Below are 18442 nucleotides of genomic sequence, written 5' to 3' on the forward strand. Positions count from 1 at the left end.
GTCCTGCCCCCCGGTGAGAGTGCAGCTGTGAGTGGGTGTGTAAAAAAACCACAATTTCAATTTCAAAGTATCCTTTTAGTCAAAAGGAAATGACATTTACGCGCTTTGTTGTGGTTTGCCCATGCATAAAACATTTTTAGTTTAAATTTTTTATGTTTTATCCCACTCACACTCACCCTGCCACGTGCTTTTTTTCCGTATTGACGCACTTGCCACTGCTGCAGGGGGCGTGGCACTGCCTAAGGGGCGTCACATGTTTGTGTGGAAAACCCGGGTTTTCGAATGCAAAGGAGCCAGGGAACCGGAGGGAAACCGCACCACACAAAGCAAGGCGACGAGGACGGCGATGGCGATGACGACAACTGCAACAGCAGCTTAAAAGTCCGACTGCCAAGAATGAGAAATATTTATGAAAATTAAATTCTCTTTCGAACGTAACGGAATCGGCCTCGGGTGGCAGAAAGAGAAAGGAGGAGGCTGCCTCTGGGTGAGTCAATAATTATACACGGTTTTTGGTGAGTTTTGTTCCCTTTCCTTTTTATTTATCCAAAAATAATTCCTTCCCTCTTGCCTTCTTCTTTAAAAGGACTTAAGGACCAAGTTGTAAATTAAAGAAATGGGTACTTAAAAAGGCTTCTTTTGCTTTTTACAGGTCAGGTTTCTCAAAGACTCCTTGCAGCTCAGTGAGTCGTACACCTTTACGGGTTAAATTCTGTACAGTTATGATTTCGGAGTGTCGGCAGATTGGTGTGGAAAGGCAACTTGCAATTGCCAACAAGAAGTGCAAAAATCAATGCGTCGCTCCAGGCCTTCTCCACTTTCCCTCCTCCGGGTTCCTCTCTTCCTCCGCGGGATGTCCTGGCAAAGCACTGCAAATGCGCTTCCTGTTTCCTCCAGAAACTCGGAGAACTAGAGGGGCAATGGAGGTGCAGCTGACATTTGTTGAATATCAACAGGAAATGCAGTGAATAAACACGTCGAGTTGTCGATTCGTCGATTGCAGAGTTGCATTGTGAGCTGCGGGTTGCCTTCGTCTCCGTTGTCATTGTGGGGCCTACACTGTGGGAATACCTTGGTTACTTGTTAGTTTTCAATGTAGTCGCTTTATAACTTACTTAATAATATTTCGAACTAACCTTTTTTCCTTAGAATACTTTTTGCATAATAGATACAAACTTTGATGGCGAATACTCTTTTCCCAGTGCACCGGAAGAGCTTCCGATGGGAGGAGAAGGCGGTGCGGATGAGACGTCCGTGCATTCAATTCGATGCGATTCAGCTCGATTCTCCTCGGTTCAGTTCTATGCGAGGCGATATTCGATTTGAATGGCGGCGGAAGTCTCCTCCGGGCGACGGCCAGCAAATAATGCCAAATGCATTTTCGATGACTGAGCAGAGGAACAACAATTGGAGGCGACACACACATTTGCATTGCTACCCGTTGCGTAATTGCATTCGTCAAAAAACGGAGAATGGCATTCATGAGCCTGGCCATTTGTCCATTTGTCCGTTTATTCATTCATTCTCTCATGAGCCGGACAATCAAATTAAATTCCGGGCTAAAATGTTTTTCGAGCCCCAAATTGAAGGTGGCCATCCAGTGTGTGTGTGCAATCAAAGTCAACCTTTTTGGTTACATTTCAACCGAGCAGCAACGCCAACGCCAACGCAAACACCAACATCATCTCCATAAGCCATCATATTTTGTCCATCCGTCCGACGATCCATCAGTCAGTCAGTCAGTCAGCCAGTCAATCATTCGAATCGTTTTCGTTTGCGTTTCGTTTTCGATTCCAATCAATTTGTTTGGCATTTTTGGCTGCCAGTTTTTCTCCCCTTTCCCTCTTTCCCCCTCTTCCACATTCCACCTCCTTTTCCTTTTTTCGCCTGCAAACGCTTTTTGTTTGCTTCTATCGATTTGTGCTGCGAAACAGAAACAAAAAGTGTTCGACGTTGCTTGTTGCATTTTTAAATAAAGGTTAAAGGGTTGAGCTGAATTTTGTACACTTCCGGTCTGACTAGATCCACCTTTGTCCGTTTTAAAACGATTCCAAACGTGCTGAGTTTTAGAGAACAGATTGCAATGTCTAGAAAAAGTATGAAATAAATAGTTTTAAAAATTGTGTTTTATTTTTGAAAGCTTAATAATTGAATGTCTGTAAGGATATTCCGGTTTTTAATGTTACTATCCTAAAGTAGTTTCTTTTTATTAAACAATATTGAGTAGTGCTTTTGGGGACAAAAAAGAATTAATAGCTTGCACAAAAATAAGTGTATTGGCCAGTCGTTCTTTAACAGAAATTCAATTTTCCCAATTACTGCCGAAATATTTCATTGTATTTTTCTTTTAAAGTTTGCTTTTGGTGTTTTTTCACTGCACTTCCCGTTCAATTGGCCGAATTTATTTATGAATTTCGAGCACTGAGCAAAACTAATCTGGAACCACATCTTCTGCGTCTGTCAAAATATTCACAGAACATTTTATTTTCCTGCATTTTTGAGCAACACAATTTGATTGTCATGCCTACCTCCACTTTCACTCAATTAGCATTTTCCTTTCGCCTAGAAATGTTTGCTACTATATTGGACATGCCCACTTATAATCTTATTTCGTTCTACTTCTGATTCCGTACATTAAAATTTATTGAATTTTGAGTGTTTATCTGCGACGTGCGATAGTTGAGTTCTGTCAATAAATAACACCAGAAATAAATTTATCACAAAGATGTCATTAAAGCCAGCAGGAGCGCAGTAATCTCTTAAAAATACAGCTTTCGTAGGATATTTTCTGTTCGCTTCGTTAAAATGAATCTTTTCGGTTGTCTTGCTGAGAGGTATTATTTTTAATGATGATTTAATATCCAAATTGTATCTATCACATCTTTCTTCATATCTGAGACTTCAGAAATTTAAACATATTGTTTGGTGAACGCAGTGCAACCCTAATTGTGGACAATTACAGGGATTAAAGAAACTGCACGCTAATTGACACTCTGCAATCCGACTGAAGACTCAATCCACAAGTCCTCAGGGATCAAAGGGGACGACTGGGTGGAGAGGGAGGTCGGTGGAGAAAGTTTTCGCATTCCCCTTGGCCTTATTCATCCTTTTTTTCGTTGCATACCCACAGGCGGCAAGTTCTGCAGCAAACATCATTTTGCGGGATGCGACGGGGCGTGACAGGATGTCTGACTGGGCTCATTGAGAACGAAATGCGAAACTTTTTAATTGACTTTTTCAATTACAGTTTAATTTTGTTGTAAGAAATGTTGGCACTGCCAATTGAAGTTTTCTCGAGCGCATTCGAAAAAGGCCAAAAACGAGAAAAAGGCCGGGAGTAAGAGAGATGGGGTGGCTAATCTATCATTGTCCACTGGCGAGTGTGTGTGTGTGTGTGTGTGCGAGTGTGCGAGCAATTTGCAAAACTTCACAAACACGCACCAGGCAGCCATCAGCATCCTCAACTTGCCCACTTTCTCGCACTGCCCAGAGCACTGAAAGAAAACGGGTAATAACTTAGCTCTTCTTATTTTGGAAAGCTTTTTAGAAAAATATTTAAAGTCTCCTTAAGATAGGTTTTTATTTAACATTACTGTGGAGATATGTATATTGAGATCAGAAGTCTGTTGGATTAATTAAGAAAGATGGCGATGATGATAAAGATCCAGGAAGAATTTACTACAATTTTTCAATCTTAAAGAAGAAGTTGCTAATACCAGTACGAAAGTGCCGTTTATCTTTTTTCTGTGTTCCTTTCTGACTACCGAAACCCATTCGGAAAATCTAAATTTATCTGCAACAAATTTCGTTGCTCTTTCCTTTCGGACATGAAGAAAAAGGCCAAGAAAGCACGCCAACTATGCATAAAGATGGGAAAGTGGATGGCAATGCGGGTGGCGAAACGAGAGAGGCGTGCTTGAGCAAGATTGCATCTCGAAAACATTTCCTTGAAGCACTTTTTATTATGCGACCGAAAAACTAGTCAAAGTGAAAAACTTTTAGCTGTCCCTCTCCGTTCAAGTAATGGAAGTTTTCATTAATTTAACAACTCTTTGCCTTTCGACGTGTGACAGGCTTACAAGCGCTTGTAATGCCCAAGCTCCCGAGCAGGTTAGTTCGATATGTGCACTCTGAAGAAATCACTAAATTAGGCGCAACATTTTCGGGCTGCCCTGGAATTATTCAGCTGACCTTCTGGCCAACACATGATGCATTGCCTGCTGATGGTTTATTATTCCAGGTTTTTTTTGGGCCAAAACAAACATGTTACATTTATCTTGCCGGGGATGAAGCGGACAAAAAACGAACAAAGAACGGCAAAAAGAGGAACTTAGGTCAGGGGAATCGGCAGCCTGGTACCCTATAAAAACAAATACAGGTCAAAATATTAAAAACGAAAGTAAGTCATTCGAATAATGGCTTTTTACTTCTCTAACATCGATAAAAATAAATAAGGTGTTCGTGGTCGAAAACACTCTTCCTCCCTGGGATAAGAGGGTATGGCAAAGGCAATAACTGAGATACGAATGCGAATACGAGCGGAGAACAACAAAAGCCCACAATGAATGGCCTGGATGGCAGGTGGAGACGGCGGGTCAGGACCCCGGTCAAAGGCAATGATAATGGCTGCTGGTGGAGATTGTGGGGTTAGCCAGGGGATTGGGGCCAAATACAAGGATCCACCTGGTCCGGAGTGCCTCGAATTAATCCCCGGTGTACACTTTGGCCTCTCCCTTTGGCAGCCGATTTTAATTGAATAACTACACGAACGAATGTTATGTTGTGTTGATAAGGCGATAAGATACGGCACCGATCCCAGGGGAGTCGCTTTCCGGGGATGTGTCCTCGCAACAAATCACGGATTTCGGGTTGAAAATGAAAGGACACTTGCGTGGTTGTCTTCGGATTCGTCGGACAAATGGTATAAAATAATGTATAAAATGGGATTTTGTTCACATCTCCCGGATTCCATTGTCACCTCATGCCGCATTCGTATTCAGTATTCCGTGTGTTCTAGTGGTCTCCTTTTTTCCGCTCCTTTGCTGACACGTTGATAGTATGCCCAGGAAAAGCCTGCTTAAGCCCCCATTTACATACGATCTGCATGCATATGAGGGGCTTTGCGGGGGAATGTTTATGGGAGAACCCGCTCATAACCGCAGATTGCCACTTGATTTGTCCTCTGCTTTTTATACGCGTCAATCGCATTTGTTTTGGCTTTGTCTTGCGTTCGTTTCCCATTGTTTTCCCTTCAGTTCCGGCTTTTCCTTTGACAGACAGACAGCCGGAGGAATGCAAAACGAATCCAGGCTCTCTGGCCCTCGGCAGCTGTAATCACCGCTGTGAAATGTGTGACATGCGATATCTATTATGCAAATATTGGCAGGCCGCAAATCCACAATCCAATTTTAATACACTTATCTACGCTAAAACGTTTTGCTTTATTTCGAAGAGAAAATCCGCGGGAATAGTTAATTTATTCTAGCAAATGATTGCTGCTCCCTGCTTTTAATCTTTGTTTTAAATCTGTTGTTTTCGTGCTCAGTTTCTGTTTTTAATGCGCGACAAACTTTTATGATAAGCCCGCCTCGTCATCATGGGGAATCCCCAATCCCCCAATCACCAGTTTATCCCTCTCCCACTTTTCTGCAGGCATCAGAAATTAGCGTCCATTAATTAGCTGGCTCTGCTGGATTGACGTTAAGTTTTTCCCCGCCGTTTTCTCTGTCCCCTGGCTTTTGCTCTTTGGATCCCTGGAACCTGTGGTTGTACCCACGTGGGTCAACGTTGGGTGCTTTTTGCTCTTAGGTGCCTCTGCCCCTGCAGATAATTACCGCAGCATGTCAAAGTTTTGAGCTATTCAGTTCAGTTCAGCAGCCCTACGGCAGTCCTCCCGCTCACCTCACAGGTAATTTATCTTGGCTCCACTGGCGGCCATGCTTTAATAGATCATTTGCTGCATCATTGCGCATACGCCGTGTGAGCCCCGCTTCCGGTTTCTTTGTAACTTGGCTAATCCTTCTGCTCGCCGTCTAGTATTTGCAGTTTGCAATGGGGGGAGTTTGCCCGCCGGTTGTCACGTCGCCCGCACATCGTTCTCTCTGCTGGATATCCCTCCATTTTTGCACATCCAGATATATCACTGTCTGTGGCGGAATGCGAGTCTCCATTAAATGTGGGCCACAGCCAACGGAAGCCACCGAAGCCACTGAAGCCAGTGAAGCCAGCGATGCCACCAGCGAAATTCTTTGCTCGTTTGGGTTTTATTTTTCGCTTTCATTTAGCAGCCACCAAAAACACCCAAAAAACACCCTCAGCTTTTTCGCTTTAAAGCCGCGCCGTGGTCCTCGCTTCATAGTTGGCCACTATAATTATATTATGGCTGTAAAGCAATTTTATCTCACATTGTTTATGCCCGACGCCAGTCGTCAAGGGAAAACTACAGCAGAACTTCTCTGGCTTAGACTTCACTGCTCAGCATTTCACTTAAGCTGCTGCTCCCCCACTCGAACTTTTGCATTGACAAATAAGACAGAAGCGAGTGCACATAAATTTAAATTTCTAGCTTGGTACTTAGAGTAAGCAATCAAGAATGAAATTACACAAATAAATTATCGAAGGACTTTACTGATGTTGAATGTATTATTCTTTTTGTCTTTCGGAAATCTCTTAAAACAACCTCTAATTTATCTTTCCCAAAGATGTATTAAAAAATTATATTATAATTATAACTTTCTTGATATTCTGCACTGGGAAGCGCAATACTTTGAATAGTTGCATTAAGGAATTCAGACTGTAGTGGGGATGCTCAAATGCTTGTCAGCTCCCTGGATGCTGGCTACTGGCTACTGGCTACCTTATGGCCACTATATCCGTTCCCCCTATTTCCTTTACTTCCATCATCCTTTCGTTTTCATATCTGCTGGCTGCCATTTCGCATTTTCGTTTTCATTTTTACGCTTTGTGGACGCTGTAGGTCTCGCTTTCGCAGTTGCCCTTGCCTTGTCACATCCTGGTCGTTCTAGCCCCTCCTAACACCCTTTGACCCATCACCAGCCCTCCTGTGGATGTCGCGTTGCCTGTCATCATCAAATTACGCCAGGCTTTCGTGGCTGTGTTTTGTTTTCGGGGCAGCAGTAAGCCAATTTAAATTGCCTTAAAAGTTAAAAATACTTTCAGATTTTGGTATTTGCACATATTTTTCGATACTTTTTGTCTTTAACTAATTTAGAACTGTGACTTTAATTTTAAAGTCGATCCGAATACTTATATAACCATCAACAAAAAAAGTTTTCTTATATTTCCAATAAAAATGATAATAATATAGTTAATGTATGAAAGCAGGTTAAATATATTGTGAAAAATAATTTACGAAAATATCCAATTAGTTAGTTTTGCAAGTGCCTTAGCGCTCTTCGGTGCCGGTTGACTCAGCTGATAAGCCGAGATTGTTCTCTTAGGCGTTCTCTCACTTCACAGCCCTCTCTTTCTCCTTACCTTTCTCTCTCTCTGATAAATCACGTATACGCCGCGTCGATCGCCGCCTGATGGCAGTCGCCATCGAATCGCGCGCGCAACCTAACCAACCGCCAGCGAATCGCAGCGGAGGAGCATCTCCGTCTGAATGGAATAACCGTAGTTGAGAAAACCCAAATCGTAGATCTCGAGGCAGGAGATTGGGCAACTGAGTGAACTTTGACCCATCGGGAAGCTGTTCGAAATGGCCGCGGCTATGCTGACTGACAGGGAGAGGGAGGCGATCGTCAGCAATTTGACCAAGGATGTGCAGGCCTTGCGGGAAATGGTGCGGAGTCGGGAGAGCGAGCTGGTCAAGCTGCACCGGGAAATCCACAAACTAAAGGTGAGTAGGGGAGGTAAAATCATCCAGGCGGGGGATATTAGGAAAGGCCATCCATCGCTGTCTATCGCATCGCTTTGTTTGCTCTGTTTTTGTTTGCAGCCCCTGGCAGATAAGCAGGAGCCGCCAGACCGCACTATTTTTCGGACTAAATTCGAATTCGCTTTGTGTATCGCAGAGATACAAAGTATCTGCAAATAGACACGCCGACGGACCCCTCCTCTATCACTTCGTTATCTGGGCAACAGCAGCAGACTCTGCCCAGATATCAGATACACCCCATACATATGCCATGCCTACCCCACTGAACCGCAGGGGAGAAAGGGGAAGAGGGGCTAACCCATGCCCTTGTCGGCGTATCTACTAGATATTCGTATCTATCTAATGCCCACCCCCTCCCCGACCTATACTCGTACTTGAACCCCCCGCTGCTATCCACACATATTTAAACTGTAAGGCAGATTTATTGAGCCAAGTGATTAGCACTTCTTGGCGAGATCTCGTCGTGCGCAATTTTATAGCCCAAGAGCCGAACTCAGAGAGCGGTGAAAATTCGAAGCTTGCGACTGCTAGATACTCGGTAGCCACTTCTGGAATGATTTGGAAGCCGAAAATCATTTAATTTCCATTATCTCACTAATTGGGGCTGTAAAGTCGGAGAGCAGTGGCTGCGAAATTTGCTTTTTAAAATATTTTAGAGGGGCTTTAAATGGTTCTCCGTGCGGGGAAACGGATATATCTCTATCTACAGATAGGCCCTTTTGATTTTCCATAAAACCATTCTTCGAGGCATAATTATCTGAGGTATCATAACATTGTCTTGTCAAAATGAAAATTTTCCAAGCTTTGTGAAATCCGCAGATGTAAATCTCTTCGACACTTAATTCAGCCGCCCCGCGAGTGTGCGTCGCTAATTGCCGGATCACCTCCAGCTCGAGCAGTTGATCCAGCATTGTCCCCTCTGGGCCTCATGCCTCGGATCCCCAGATTACTTTGCGGGTAAACAGAGATACAAAGATACATAGATAACATAGTTCCGACCGGGGCAGCACGCGCATCTCGAAAAAACAGAACCGAAATAACAGAGCGGCGAGCGAGAAAAAGGAAATGCGAGCTGGGCCAGCGAAGAGTGTTTTTGAAATGCTAATTTCTATGCAAATAATTTGGAAAACAAGCAAAAGGTGGTTGGCGATGGGGAGGGTGGTAACACCTCGCCCTGACATTCGGCTTATCATGTTTACCCTCTGAGCTGGAAATGGAATTGAAACTGGAACTCCATGACTAGGTCTACTTTCTGAGGTGGCGCCTCGGATTCGGATTTGCCTTTTGGCTACGGCTTTATCTATGCTGTTTTTGGGTCACGCCGCCAAGGGGAAAATTTAGCATTCTATTTACGGAATGTGATAAGGGCGTCCAAAAACGCACCCAATTGGCATACACTGAAAGAAAGGTTGTCTAAAATAGTATTCACCACACGAGGAAGTCAGCATTCATTTTCAGTTCCTCTTATAAGAAAATTAGAAAACTGCTCTATCTTAAAGGGAATTTTGTTCCAAAAATTAGCTACAAAAATTCCTCTCAGTGTATTCCATCCCGGAATTCGTCATCGTGAAAGCACGTGAATGCCATCCCCAGTGGGTCACCTAATTGAGTTGGGTTGAGGAGTCGAGGGACTCACGCGCCCCCATCGATTGATTGCCACCCAATTGCCGGGAATTGATTAACCGACGCATGCCAATTGTTGCTCCTATCTCTGACCCTCTCCTGTGTCCCATCTCCCGTTTTACAGAGCGTACTCCAGCAGACCACCAAAAACCTGAACGTCAGCCGGAATGAGAAGGCGAAAACAAAGCTCTACTCTTTGCCAGAGCAATGTGGCGAGCAGGAGGAAAGGGATCGAGATCCTCATCTGTGCAGCTCTTGCGGCATGGTTCTGCCCACCAGTCCGGAGTTCGCCCTGGAGGCGCTTTCTCTGGGACCATTGCCCCACTCGGAAGCATTTTCCAAGGCATCCACATCTTCATCTCCCTCGACTGAAGAACAGCGACCCAAGGCTATGCCTGCTGCTATTAAGAAACAAGGTGTTTCAGCTGAGAGCTGTGTGCAGTCCATGCAGCAGTCCTATAGCATTCCGATTCCAAAATACGACAAAGATTTCAGGTAAGTTTCAAAAGTTTTACTTTATAAGTTATCCCGCACCTCTTAAGAAACTAGTTTAACAAACCAACCACCTTGATCTTCCCCAGTGCCAAGCAACAAATCAAAGACGCCATTATGGACAACGACTTTCTGAAAAACATAGATGCATCTCAGGTGCGAGAATTGGTGGACTCGATGTACTCAAAAAGCATTGCCGCCGGGGAGTTTGTGATCCGCGAGGGCGAAGTAGGTGCCCATTTGTACGTCTCCGCCGCCGGTGAGTTCGCGGTGATGCAGCAAGGAAAAGTCTTGGACAAGATCGGGCCCGGCAAGGCGTTCGGGGAGCTGGCAATCCTTTACAATTGCACCAGGACGGCCTCTATTCGGGTTCTAAGTGAAGCGGCGAGGGTGTGGGTGCTCGACAGACGCGTCTTCCAGCAGATTATGATGTGCACGGGGCTCCAGCGGATCGAGAACAGTGTGAATTTCCTGAGATCGGTGCCACTCCTGAAGAACCTGAGTGAAGAATTGCTTGCCAAAATTGCGGATGTTCTGGAGCTGGAGTTCTATGCCGCTGGCACTTACATCATCCGCCAGGGGACTGCCGGGGACAGCTTCTTCTTGATCTCACAGGGAAATGTCCGTGTGACCCAGAAGCTGACACCCACCTCCTCGGAGGAAACCGAGCTACGAACTCTTTCCCGAGGAGACTACTTTGGAGAGCAGGCGCTTATCAACGAGGATAAGCGAACGGCCAACATCATCGCCTTATCACCTGGAGTGGAGTGTCTGACCTTGGATAGGGACTCCTTCAAGCGACTGATTGGGGATCTGTGCGAGCTGAAAGAAAAGGATTATGGAGATGAGAGCAGAATGCTGGCCATGAAGCAAGCCAGGGGAAGCAGCCAGGATGAGCCGAAGGAGCAGCTGCAGCAGGAGTTTCCTGACCTTAAGCTGACGGACCTCGAGGTTGTTAGCACTCTGGGCATCGGTGGATTCGGTCGGGTCGAGCTGGTCAAGGCCCACCATCAAAACCGCGTCGACATCTTTGCTCTAAAGTGCTTGAAGAAGCGGCACATTGTGGACACCAAGCAGGAGGAGCACATCTTCAGCGAGCGCCACATCATGCTCAGTTCGAGATCGCCTTTTGTCTGCCGATTGTATCGCACTTTCCGGGACGAGAAGTACGTCTATATGCTGCTCGAGGCCTGCATGGGTGGCGAGATCTGGACAATGCTTAGGGATCGAGGTTCCTTCGAAGACAACGCGGCGCAGTTCATCATTGGGTGTGTACTGCAGGCTTTTGAGTATCTCCATGCCCGCGGGATCATCTATCGCGATCTGAAACCGGAGAACCTAATGCTGGATGAGCGCGGCTACGTTAAGATTGTGGACTTCGGCTTTGCCAAGCAGATCGGAACAAGCGCCAAGACATGGACCTTCTGCGGAACCCCAGAATATGTGGCGCCTGAGATCATTCTGAACAAGGGCCACGATCGAGCCGTGGACTACTGGGCATTGGGTATCCTTATCCATGAGCTGCTCAACGGAACGTACGTAAAAGAAATGACCACAAGCTTACTGAATCTCTAATCAAGTTAATCTCTACTCTGCAGACCACCGTTCAGTGCTCCCGACCCCATGCAGACGTACAACCTCATTCTGAAGGGCATAGACATGATCGCCTTTCCCAAGCACATTTCCCGCTGGGCCGTACAGCTCATAAAGCGCCTCTGCCGTGACGTTCCATCCGAGCGCCTTGGTTACCAGAGTGGTGGTATCCAGGATATCAAGAAGCACAAGTGAGTAGAACATCCTTCCAGGATATTTTCAAAATTCATATATTTTTATTTTTATTGGTCAGGTGGTTCCTGGGATTCGACTGGGACGGGTTGGCCAGTCAGCTGCTGATCCCGCCCTTTGTTCGACCCATTGCCCATCCGACGGACGTGCGCTACTTCGACCGCTTCCCGTGCGATATAAACGAGCCGCCGGACGAGCTCTCTGGCTGGGACGCAGACTTCTAGGCCTATTTCGCCGAACTCTTCGACTTAGTACTTCATCGCTCTGTAGTTTAGTTTAGTTTTACGTTATTGATTTGCATAGAAACACAGAAAGGAAAAGGAACACCATCTCATTATCTAAAATTCACTGACCCTGAGACATAAAGGGCACGCTGGATTGGGCTGCCAGCACTTGGCAGATTTGGGAGCAACGTGCGATCAAGGGGCTGTAGATCTTTTCACTATCCGGAGCTGGTTCCGCAGCCAGTGTCAAGCCGGATGGGACATTTCGGAAGAACTCATCATAGCTGAGTTTGGGCTCCCTGCCTGTGCGCATCCTGCAAGATCTACAGTGGCAGGAGGATTCTCGATGCTCGTAGAAGGCGTAGCGGGCTCGAAAGGCACATCCCAACAAGCTCACTTCGACTCCTGTTCTCTTGTAAACGGGAGCATTGAAGATGTCCGCCACAATTTGTAGGACACTTTGGCTCCTGGAGTCCTCGCCCACAACGATGATCTTGGTCTTCGGCTTACAGTGAAACCCCATCTCGCGAGCAATAGCGTAGTGGTGCATGATCTGTCCCTCTATAATGGCTCGCACCTCGATCTCCGGCGTTTCAAGTCGGGGTCGACCGCGCAGGCTCTCCTGAGTCAGTGTGTCTATGTCTGCGTCCCACCGCAATGTACCCTGGGCAATCGGAATTATTTCTCGGTCCCTAAAGTGCACAGCCACATTCCCATTGTTGCCTGGGGGAGTGGTTTCCAGCATCTCATAGAACTGCACCCAACTACCATTGGCCATCTCCTCACAAATGGCCTTCCGTGCCAAGTTTCCGTTTTGAAAGCATAGGAGGCCCATGTACTCGTCTGTCCTGGTAGGGTGGCACATCACATGGCCCTCCTCCAAAACCGGAGCCTTCTTCAAAGGCATCACCACCACATCGCTGGTGTCCAGAGACACCATCAGGAAGTCCGTCTCCACCAGAAGACCAGCCAGCTCCGATGCTTTGCTTCCTGCAGAAGCCACAACCATGCAGTCCGGCCTGAAGTTCCACCGTTTCACGTAGTAGTCCGCAACGCGTCCTTGCAGTCGTGAAGAGGGAATGGGTTTCATCAGGCGTCTTGCTAAGTCAGGAGCACAGGCGTTCAAGCACTCTTGGAGACCACTTCTTTTGCCGTATATCAAGCAGGTTCATCCCTGAGCCATCAGTGTAGTCTATGGAGGCGATGCCGCCAATGAGCAGCGAGGCCAAAAAGCTGCTGATTAGTGATATCTTGGGAGTTCTTTCATAGTGCTCCGGGCATTTGGTGTATACTTTCCGGATTTGAGGACCCGTAAACCTTGTATACGCCCTGGATCCTGTAATATTAGATAGTTCAAGGGGACCACCGACGGCGCGCTCCATTTGGCGTACTTGTTCGTCTGTGGAGCTATCCTGCCATGTGGGCGTTCTGGTCAACTCGAAGGCGCTTTCCGTGATCTGTTCATGGAGCTTCAGATTCACATTCAGGTTACACAATCGCCTTAATCCTATATCCGACCAGAAAATGCAACCATGCTGCTGCGCCGCTCCAGCAATCGAGGCCACCGAGTGCAGGTCCGCACCCTGTGTCGCCAGGCCGTCTATTAGCATGTCCAACGCCTTCACCCACATCACTGGATTGGCGAGGTACTCACCAGGACCACTGTCTGGCAGCACTCCATTGACAGTCTTAAATTCGGGCAGATCCAAATCATAGCGGATCTGCGACACATAAGCGACCTTTAAGTTCGAGTCAAGAATCAAAGCTCGGAATAGTTGGCTCCCCAAGTGTAGGCCCAAGTAGCTGTTGCCACTGTAGTCCTGCTTGCATCGGTGGCACATATTCCATCGGTGTTTATGAGGGGAAGGTAAAAACTTGAAATTTTGAAATTTTGAAAGAAATTTTTGAGACCAAATCGGAACGAAGACGACTAAATCAACGGTAAGACGGAAAATATATTTAAAAAAATGGATCGAACATTTGGATCGAAATTTGGTCCACCCTGATTAGAATATCGAATGGGATACCTCGGGGTACCAAGAGTAATACCTTCTAGTAAAAATGCCAATAAATACATTTTTTATAATGTGCTTTTATTCTTAAGCAATAATTTACCCTCTACAACTTTCTTTCGATAAATAATATCGCTTATAAATCACTTATAAACAACGAATATTAGTTTTGAATATGGAATTTTTCTAGGACGGCGTTTGGCCGATCCGCCTTTGCTCGGTGATCTTGAACTGCAGCAGCACTACCAGATAAGTCGCCATGAAGGAGATGTTGGTAGTGATTAGTTCTCGGTTGATGTTGGCGTACCCATCCAGATTCATGATAGGTGGGTTCTTGTTGATTGCCACCAGGAGCATCTCAACTTCTTTTTGTGTGGCGGCGTCCACGGCGGTTAGGTTTATGTTTAGCAGCTTCGTTTGGAAATCGAGTCCTACCTTCCGGGAGGCGTAGTGTGCCTCGTTACAGATGATATACAGGAGTCCCATGCAGTAGAAAACGATGACGAATAGACCCACCTAGAATATAAATATGATCATTGGTTCAGTTTTAAAATATAAAGGTATATTTTTTAATTGGCGTCCACCTCCTTGTAGGTTGCTCCGTGGTCGATGATTTCGCTGATGCTTCCGTAGGTAGCGATGATCGTAGTAAAGAAGATTACCAGGCAGTACATGCCGTACATGTTAGAGTACGCCCGTCCCAGTTGCTGCATCATGTGGCTGAGGTCCACCCACAAATGGCGGTACTCGGTAAGTTTCTGGGCGGGCTTCTCGCCCCGAATCGTCGTCTGCATTTGAACAACTAAAATTTAACTTATAACATTAAAATGTTTTGAATTTTACCTGTAAGGCGTCGGAGAGGGCGCGACTTGCCGTGCCGAAGGCGTTACAGTTGATGTACCTGTGGAAGATTTAAAGGATTTTGTATGTGTAATTTTTCTGGAACCGCAGACTTACTCAGTTTAAGAATACAGCTTTAAATCACACAAAAACATTTGATAAACGTAAACTCTCTACAGAACATTAAAGGCACTGCCATTCTGAAAGGAAGGTACTCACCACAGGCTGCAGAAGCAGTTGAGCATGGCGATGATAGGGTAATAGGCAAATGTGTACCACAGCCGGAAGTCCGGCTGCAGGAAGTACTGCGACAGATTGATGGCGATGCTGAGGAGCCAGGAGAAGACGCACAGAGACCAGGTGAGTGGGTAGAGATTCGGAAAGACGATCGGCGAACCGGTGGTCTTAAAGAACTTGTACTGATAGTTCGTCCACATGTTCTTGAAAATGGCGACTTGTGGTCCGTGCCGCCAACTGGCCACCGGGAGCAGAAAGTTAGTGAATAGCAGGCTGATGAAGATCACGTTGTAAATGGCCTCGTCGAAGCGTTTGTCCGGGCTGGTGACGAACTTCTTTACCCGCTCCCGCAGCACCAGCACTACAATGGTCGTCTGGCAGCTGTATATGAAGATGGCCCACATTACCTGCTTGGAGCCCCAGGAGTAGCCCGTTCTGGGGAGGTTCTTCTCCGGCGGATTGCGGTGTATGGGCATCACCCCCATTATCTGAAAGAGCACCAAGAGGCTCTTTGTGGTCTGGTAAAACGAGTCGTGCTTGTCCAGCTCGAGGGGATCGTCAACGGTATCCTGTTTGCGGACGTACACCTCCTCCATGGCATCGCCTCGGGCCATCAGCTTCAGTTTTTCACGGTAGCGCACTTCGTCCTCCAGAAACTGGCGCTGGTTGGGATTCAGCATGGGCACCACCTTTGAAGGCGGCGTTAAGCCGCGACTCACTGCCCAAAACGACATCGTGCGATCGGAGAAAGTCCTTCCATCTCTCAATGCCGGACCTTTTATACTTCTCCGGCAGGCCTTGCTATTGACTTTCGATTGAAAGACAAACAATGAAAGGGACACGCCCTGAGGCGGCGCCCATTTGCTTGCCCTCCATTAAATATGCTCAAGTCCGGGACATGAGCACGAGCCTAGTCGGGTAGCTTGGATACAGTTAGAGAAAACACTGTGACTTATCGCAATTAGCACAGTTATTCTAGCTGTTTATTTCCACATCAAAGATGGAAATATTTTATACGGCATCTTACGATATTTGTAATGAAAGTGTTAATTAAGGTTGTTTTAAGACCTGATGTCTAGATTTTAAACTGAAAAGAAATTTTTCCGGTGTCCGTTTGTTGTGGTCATTCTGCTGACTATGACCAACGGTTGACCCCGTCAGCAGCGAAGGAGGAGGAGGAGGCCAGCTGAGGGCGACCGAACGGAGAAGGTACATAAAATGCGCTTAATTTGCCGGAAATGAAAGTTTAACGATGTGTAAATGCTTACGAATGCCGATAGAGCCTCGCACTAATGACCAATAAAAATGTGCCACCAACGGGTCGGATTCTCCATCTCCAACTCCATCATCGTCTTTGTCCCAGTCCTTGTCCTCTGTTCCTTGTCCCTTCCCCCTTACTTCTGGGCCATCGTATATGTGGGTCTGACTTTTGATCTATTTCTGCCTCAGATACCAAAAGACCGGCATCGATGGCTCTTAAGGCGCTTAAAGTCATTCGGGAGTGGAGAGGAAATCCATGGCAATGACAGCAGTTCTGGATGACGGGAAATAACACCCAATCCTCTCATGCAACTCCTCGCTCCTCTGGGATAATCCGAGTGGGAGCTACAAATTTCCCCCAGAAAATGTTTGGAATTTGTAAGCCACGGCTAAAGAGTTTCCATGGGTCTGGGGGACCTGAAGCCAACTGTTGCGAGTTCGCCCCTTGCTTTTGGCCAGAGTTTTCCCTGTTTTGGCACCGAAACTCATTTTCATTGCACATAGTTTGGCAAACTCAGCTCGTTTAATGCGAAAACTTTCAAGACAAACGACAAGCGAGACTGCATAAATAAAGTGTTTAGCTTGTTTTTTATGCCCACGAAGTGGGTTCACTGGGCGACATAATTGCAGCCAAGTGAAGGAGGTACATTTAAAAAGCGCCAGCGCAGCTCGGTTCTCTGATGCGGCTTAAAGGACTGCATGGATTGCGGGCTTTGCTGCTGCCCTCATCCTTTTTGCAGGACGTGCTTCCTCCAAGTGTCACAGGAACCTAGCGAATCTCATGGCCGCCGGCTGTCAGCCACCATGCGGCCTTGGCGAACAAGTTACATTTCGATTTCCGAATCCCTCGGCTTGCCCACCCTCTTCGTTCCACAACCGTCTTAGCCTGACATCCATCACTGGGCTGCGCTGAAAGAAATAAAGTATGTAAGAACAAAGGTTCTTGCAGGCAATATTATCCAGATTTGGACAAGAATGGGGAACTATTTCTGGTTTTCAAAAATAAAAGAAAAATTAGAGAATATTTTTAGGCCAATATTTCTCTCCCTGTAGTCGTAATGCAAGTATCTTGCGCAAAATGTGTATAAGAAAATGTGAGAAAGATTTACTTCTTGCAGAAAGGACTTTTATTAATATGAAGGGAAGCGCGGTAGAGAACAAGCCAAAAATGGATTTTAGATTGGATGGAGCTCTACGGCTTAAGCGGAAGATTCGGTGCTGGTGCTGGTGCTGGCTTCGGTGGTTGAGGTGGAGGTGCTGGCTTCAGTTGTCGTTGTGGTGGTGGTGCTGTTGCTGGGAAGCGTGGCATTTGGAGGCAGACCCCATGGTCCACCGGGACCGCCGGGACCACCAGGTCCTCCTTGTGGGCCACCCTGAGGTCCTCCCTGAGGTCCTCCTTGTGGACCGCCTGGACCACCTGGACCACCAGGACCGCCTGGACCACCAGGACCACCTGGACCACCAGGTCCTCCTTGCGGGCCTCCCTGTGGTCCACCCTGAGGACCTCCTCGTCCGCCACGACGTCCGCCTTGAGCGGCAGCCACGGCAATAAGAGCGAACAAAGCGATGATGATGAAGGAGCGCATCTCGTCTGGTGTTTATATCTATCAGTGGAACTCAACTGTGATACCTAACCGCCGGTTCGACAAGCCTTTTATACCCCCACCTATCCACCGACTGAATAAACAGCTGGTTTTCAGTGACGTTGCCTGGCGATCAAATAAACGTCGTCTGTAAATTGGTAAAACCGAAGACAGACAAAGAGTCTTGAGCTGGTCCAAAGCTCTGGCCATCCATTCATCTGTTTTTCACTCGCGTCACAGAGCAGCTGGTCTTGATTCGTTTTCAATATTGCCGCCGTCGTCTTGTTTGTGTTTGCGTTTGTGCTTGTCCGTCCGACTATTTATCACCACAGAAGTGGGTGGCACGGGTGGTTTTTCTAGCTAATGGAGTTGTCGCCTTCTGATTCGATTCTATTGGGTTTTGTGGGTAATTCATCAGTTCGACCAGCAGCGGATGCAATTTATGAGTTTGCCTGGGTCCTTCAAATGCAGGACCAATAAATAAAT

At 46.6% G+C, this 18442-nt stretch overlaps 4 protein-coding genes across 4 annotated transcripts; 1 reads left to right on the forward strand and 3 right to left on the reverse strand.

The window, feature by feature from the left end:
• Positions 1–7566: 7566 nt before the first annotated feature.
• On the forward strand, positions 7567–12529 carry LOC108111144 (cGMP-dependent protein kinase, isozyme 1). Its single transcript, XM_017220513.2, has 5 exons — positions 7567–7861; positions 9648–10018; positions 10105–11550; positions 11614–11799; positions 11862–12529. The coding sequence occupies exons 1-5, from the start codon at positions 7721–7723 to the stop codon at positions 12022–12024; spliced, it is 2307 nt and encodes a 768-aa protein (XP_017076002.2). The 5' UTR covers positions 7567–7720; the 3' UTR covers positions 12025–12529.
• Positions 12429–13934, reverse strand: LOC108111145 (xylulose kinase). Its single transcript, XM_017220514.2, is given in 3 exon segments — positions 12429–12536; positions 12869–13159; positions 13161–13934. Coding segments are annotated over 3 exon segments (1002 nt in total). The 5' UTR covers positions 13866–13934; the 3' UTR covers positions 12429–12530.
• A 288-nt stretch (positions 13935–14222) lies between these two features.
• LOC108110431 (gustatory and odorant receptor 21a) lies at positions 14223–15862 on the reverse strand. Its single transcript, XM_017219497.2, has 4 exons — positions 15096–15862; positions 14880–14937; positions 14621–14824; positions 14223–14552 (listed from the first exon to the last, which is right to left on the reverse strand). Exons 1-4 carry the CDS (start codon positions 15845–15847, stop codon positions 14223–14225), a joined length of 1344 nt encoding a protein of 447 aa, XP_017074986.2. The 5' UTR covers positions 15848–15862.
• Positions 15863–17477: 1615 nt separating this feature from the next.
• Positions 17478–17983, reverse strand: LOC108110499 (putative polyketide hydroxylase). Its single transcript, XM_017219579.2, has one exon. It carries the CDS (start codon positions 17957–17959, stop codon positions 17573–17575), a length of 387 nt encoding a protein of 128 aa, XP_017075068.2. The 5' UTR covers positions 17960–17983; the 3' UTR covers positions 17478–17572.
• Positions 17984–18442: the final 459 nt, after the last annotated feature.

This window comes from Drosophila eugracilis, unplaced genomic scaffold, assembly GCF_018153835.1.
Source record: "Drosophila eugracilis isolate 14026-0451.02 unplaced genomic scaffold, ASM1815383v1 contig_2152, whole genome shotgun sequence".
In the NCBI taxonomy this organism is placed as follows: Eukaryota; Metazoa; Arthropoda; class Insecta; order Diptera; family Drosophilidae; genus Drosophila; species Drosophila eugracilis.

Coding starts and splice junctions, on each gene's coding strand:
- LOC108110431 (XM_017219497.2), bottom strand. CDS start 15,847: ATGTCGTTTTGGGCAGTGAGTCGCGGCTTAACGCCGCCTTCAAAGGTG. Junction 14,938..15,095: donor AACTGCTTCTGCAGCCTGTG/GTGAGTACCTTC, acceptor AATCTTCCACAG/GTACATCAACTGTAACGCCT. Junction 14,553..14,620: donor ACGGAGCAACCTACAAGGAG/GTGGACGCCAAT, acceptor TTTATATTCTAG/GTGGGTCTATTCGTCATCGT.
- LOC108110499 (XM_017219579.2), bottom strand. CDS start 17,959: ATGCGCTCCTTCATCATCATCGCTTTGTTCGCTCTTATTGCCGTGGCT.
- LOC108111144 (XM_017220513.2), top strand. CDS start 7,721: ATGGCCGCGGCTATGCTGACTGACAGGGAGAGGGAGGCGATCGTCAGC. Junction 11,551..11,613: donor CATGAGCTGCTCAACGGAAC/GTACGTAAAAGA, acceptor TCTACTCTGCAG/ACCACCGTTCAGTGCTCCCG. Junction 11,800..11,861: donor CAGGATATCAAGAAGCACAA/GTGAGTAGAACA, acceptor TTTATTGGTCAG/GTGGTTCCTGGGATTCGACT.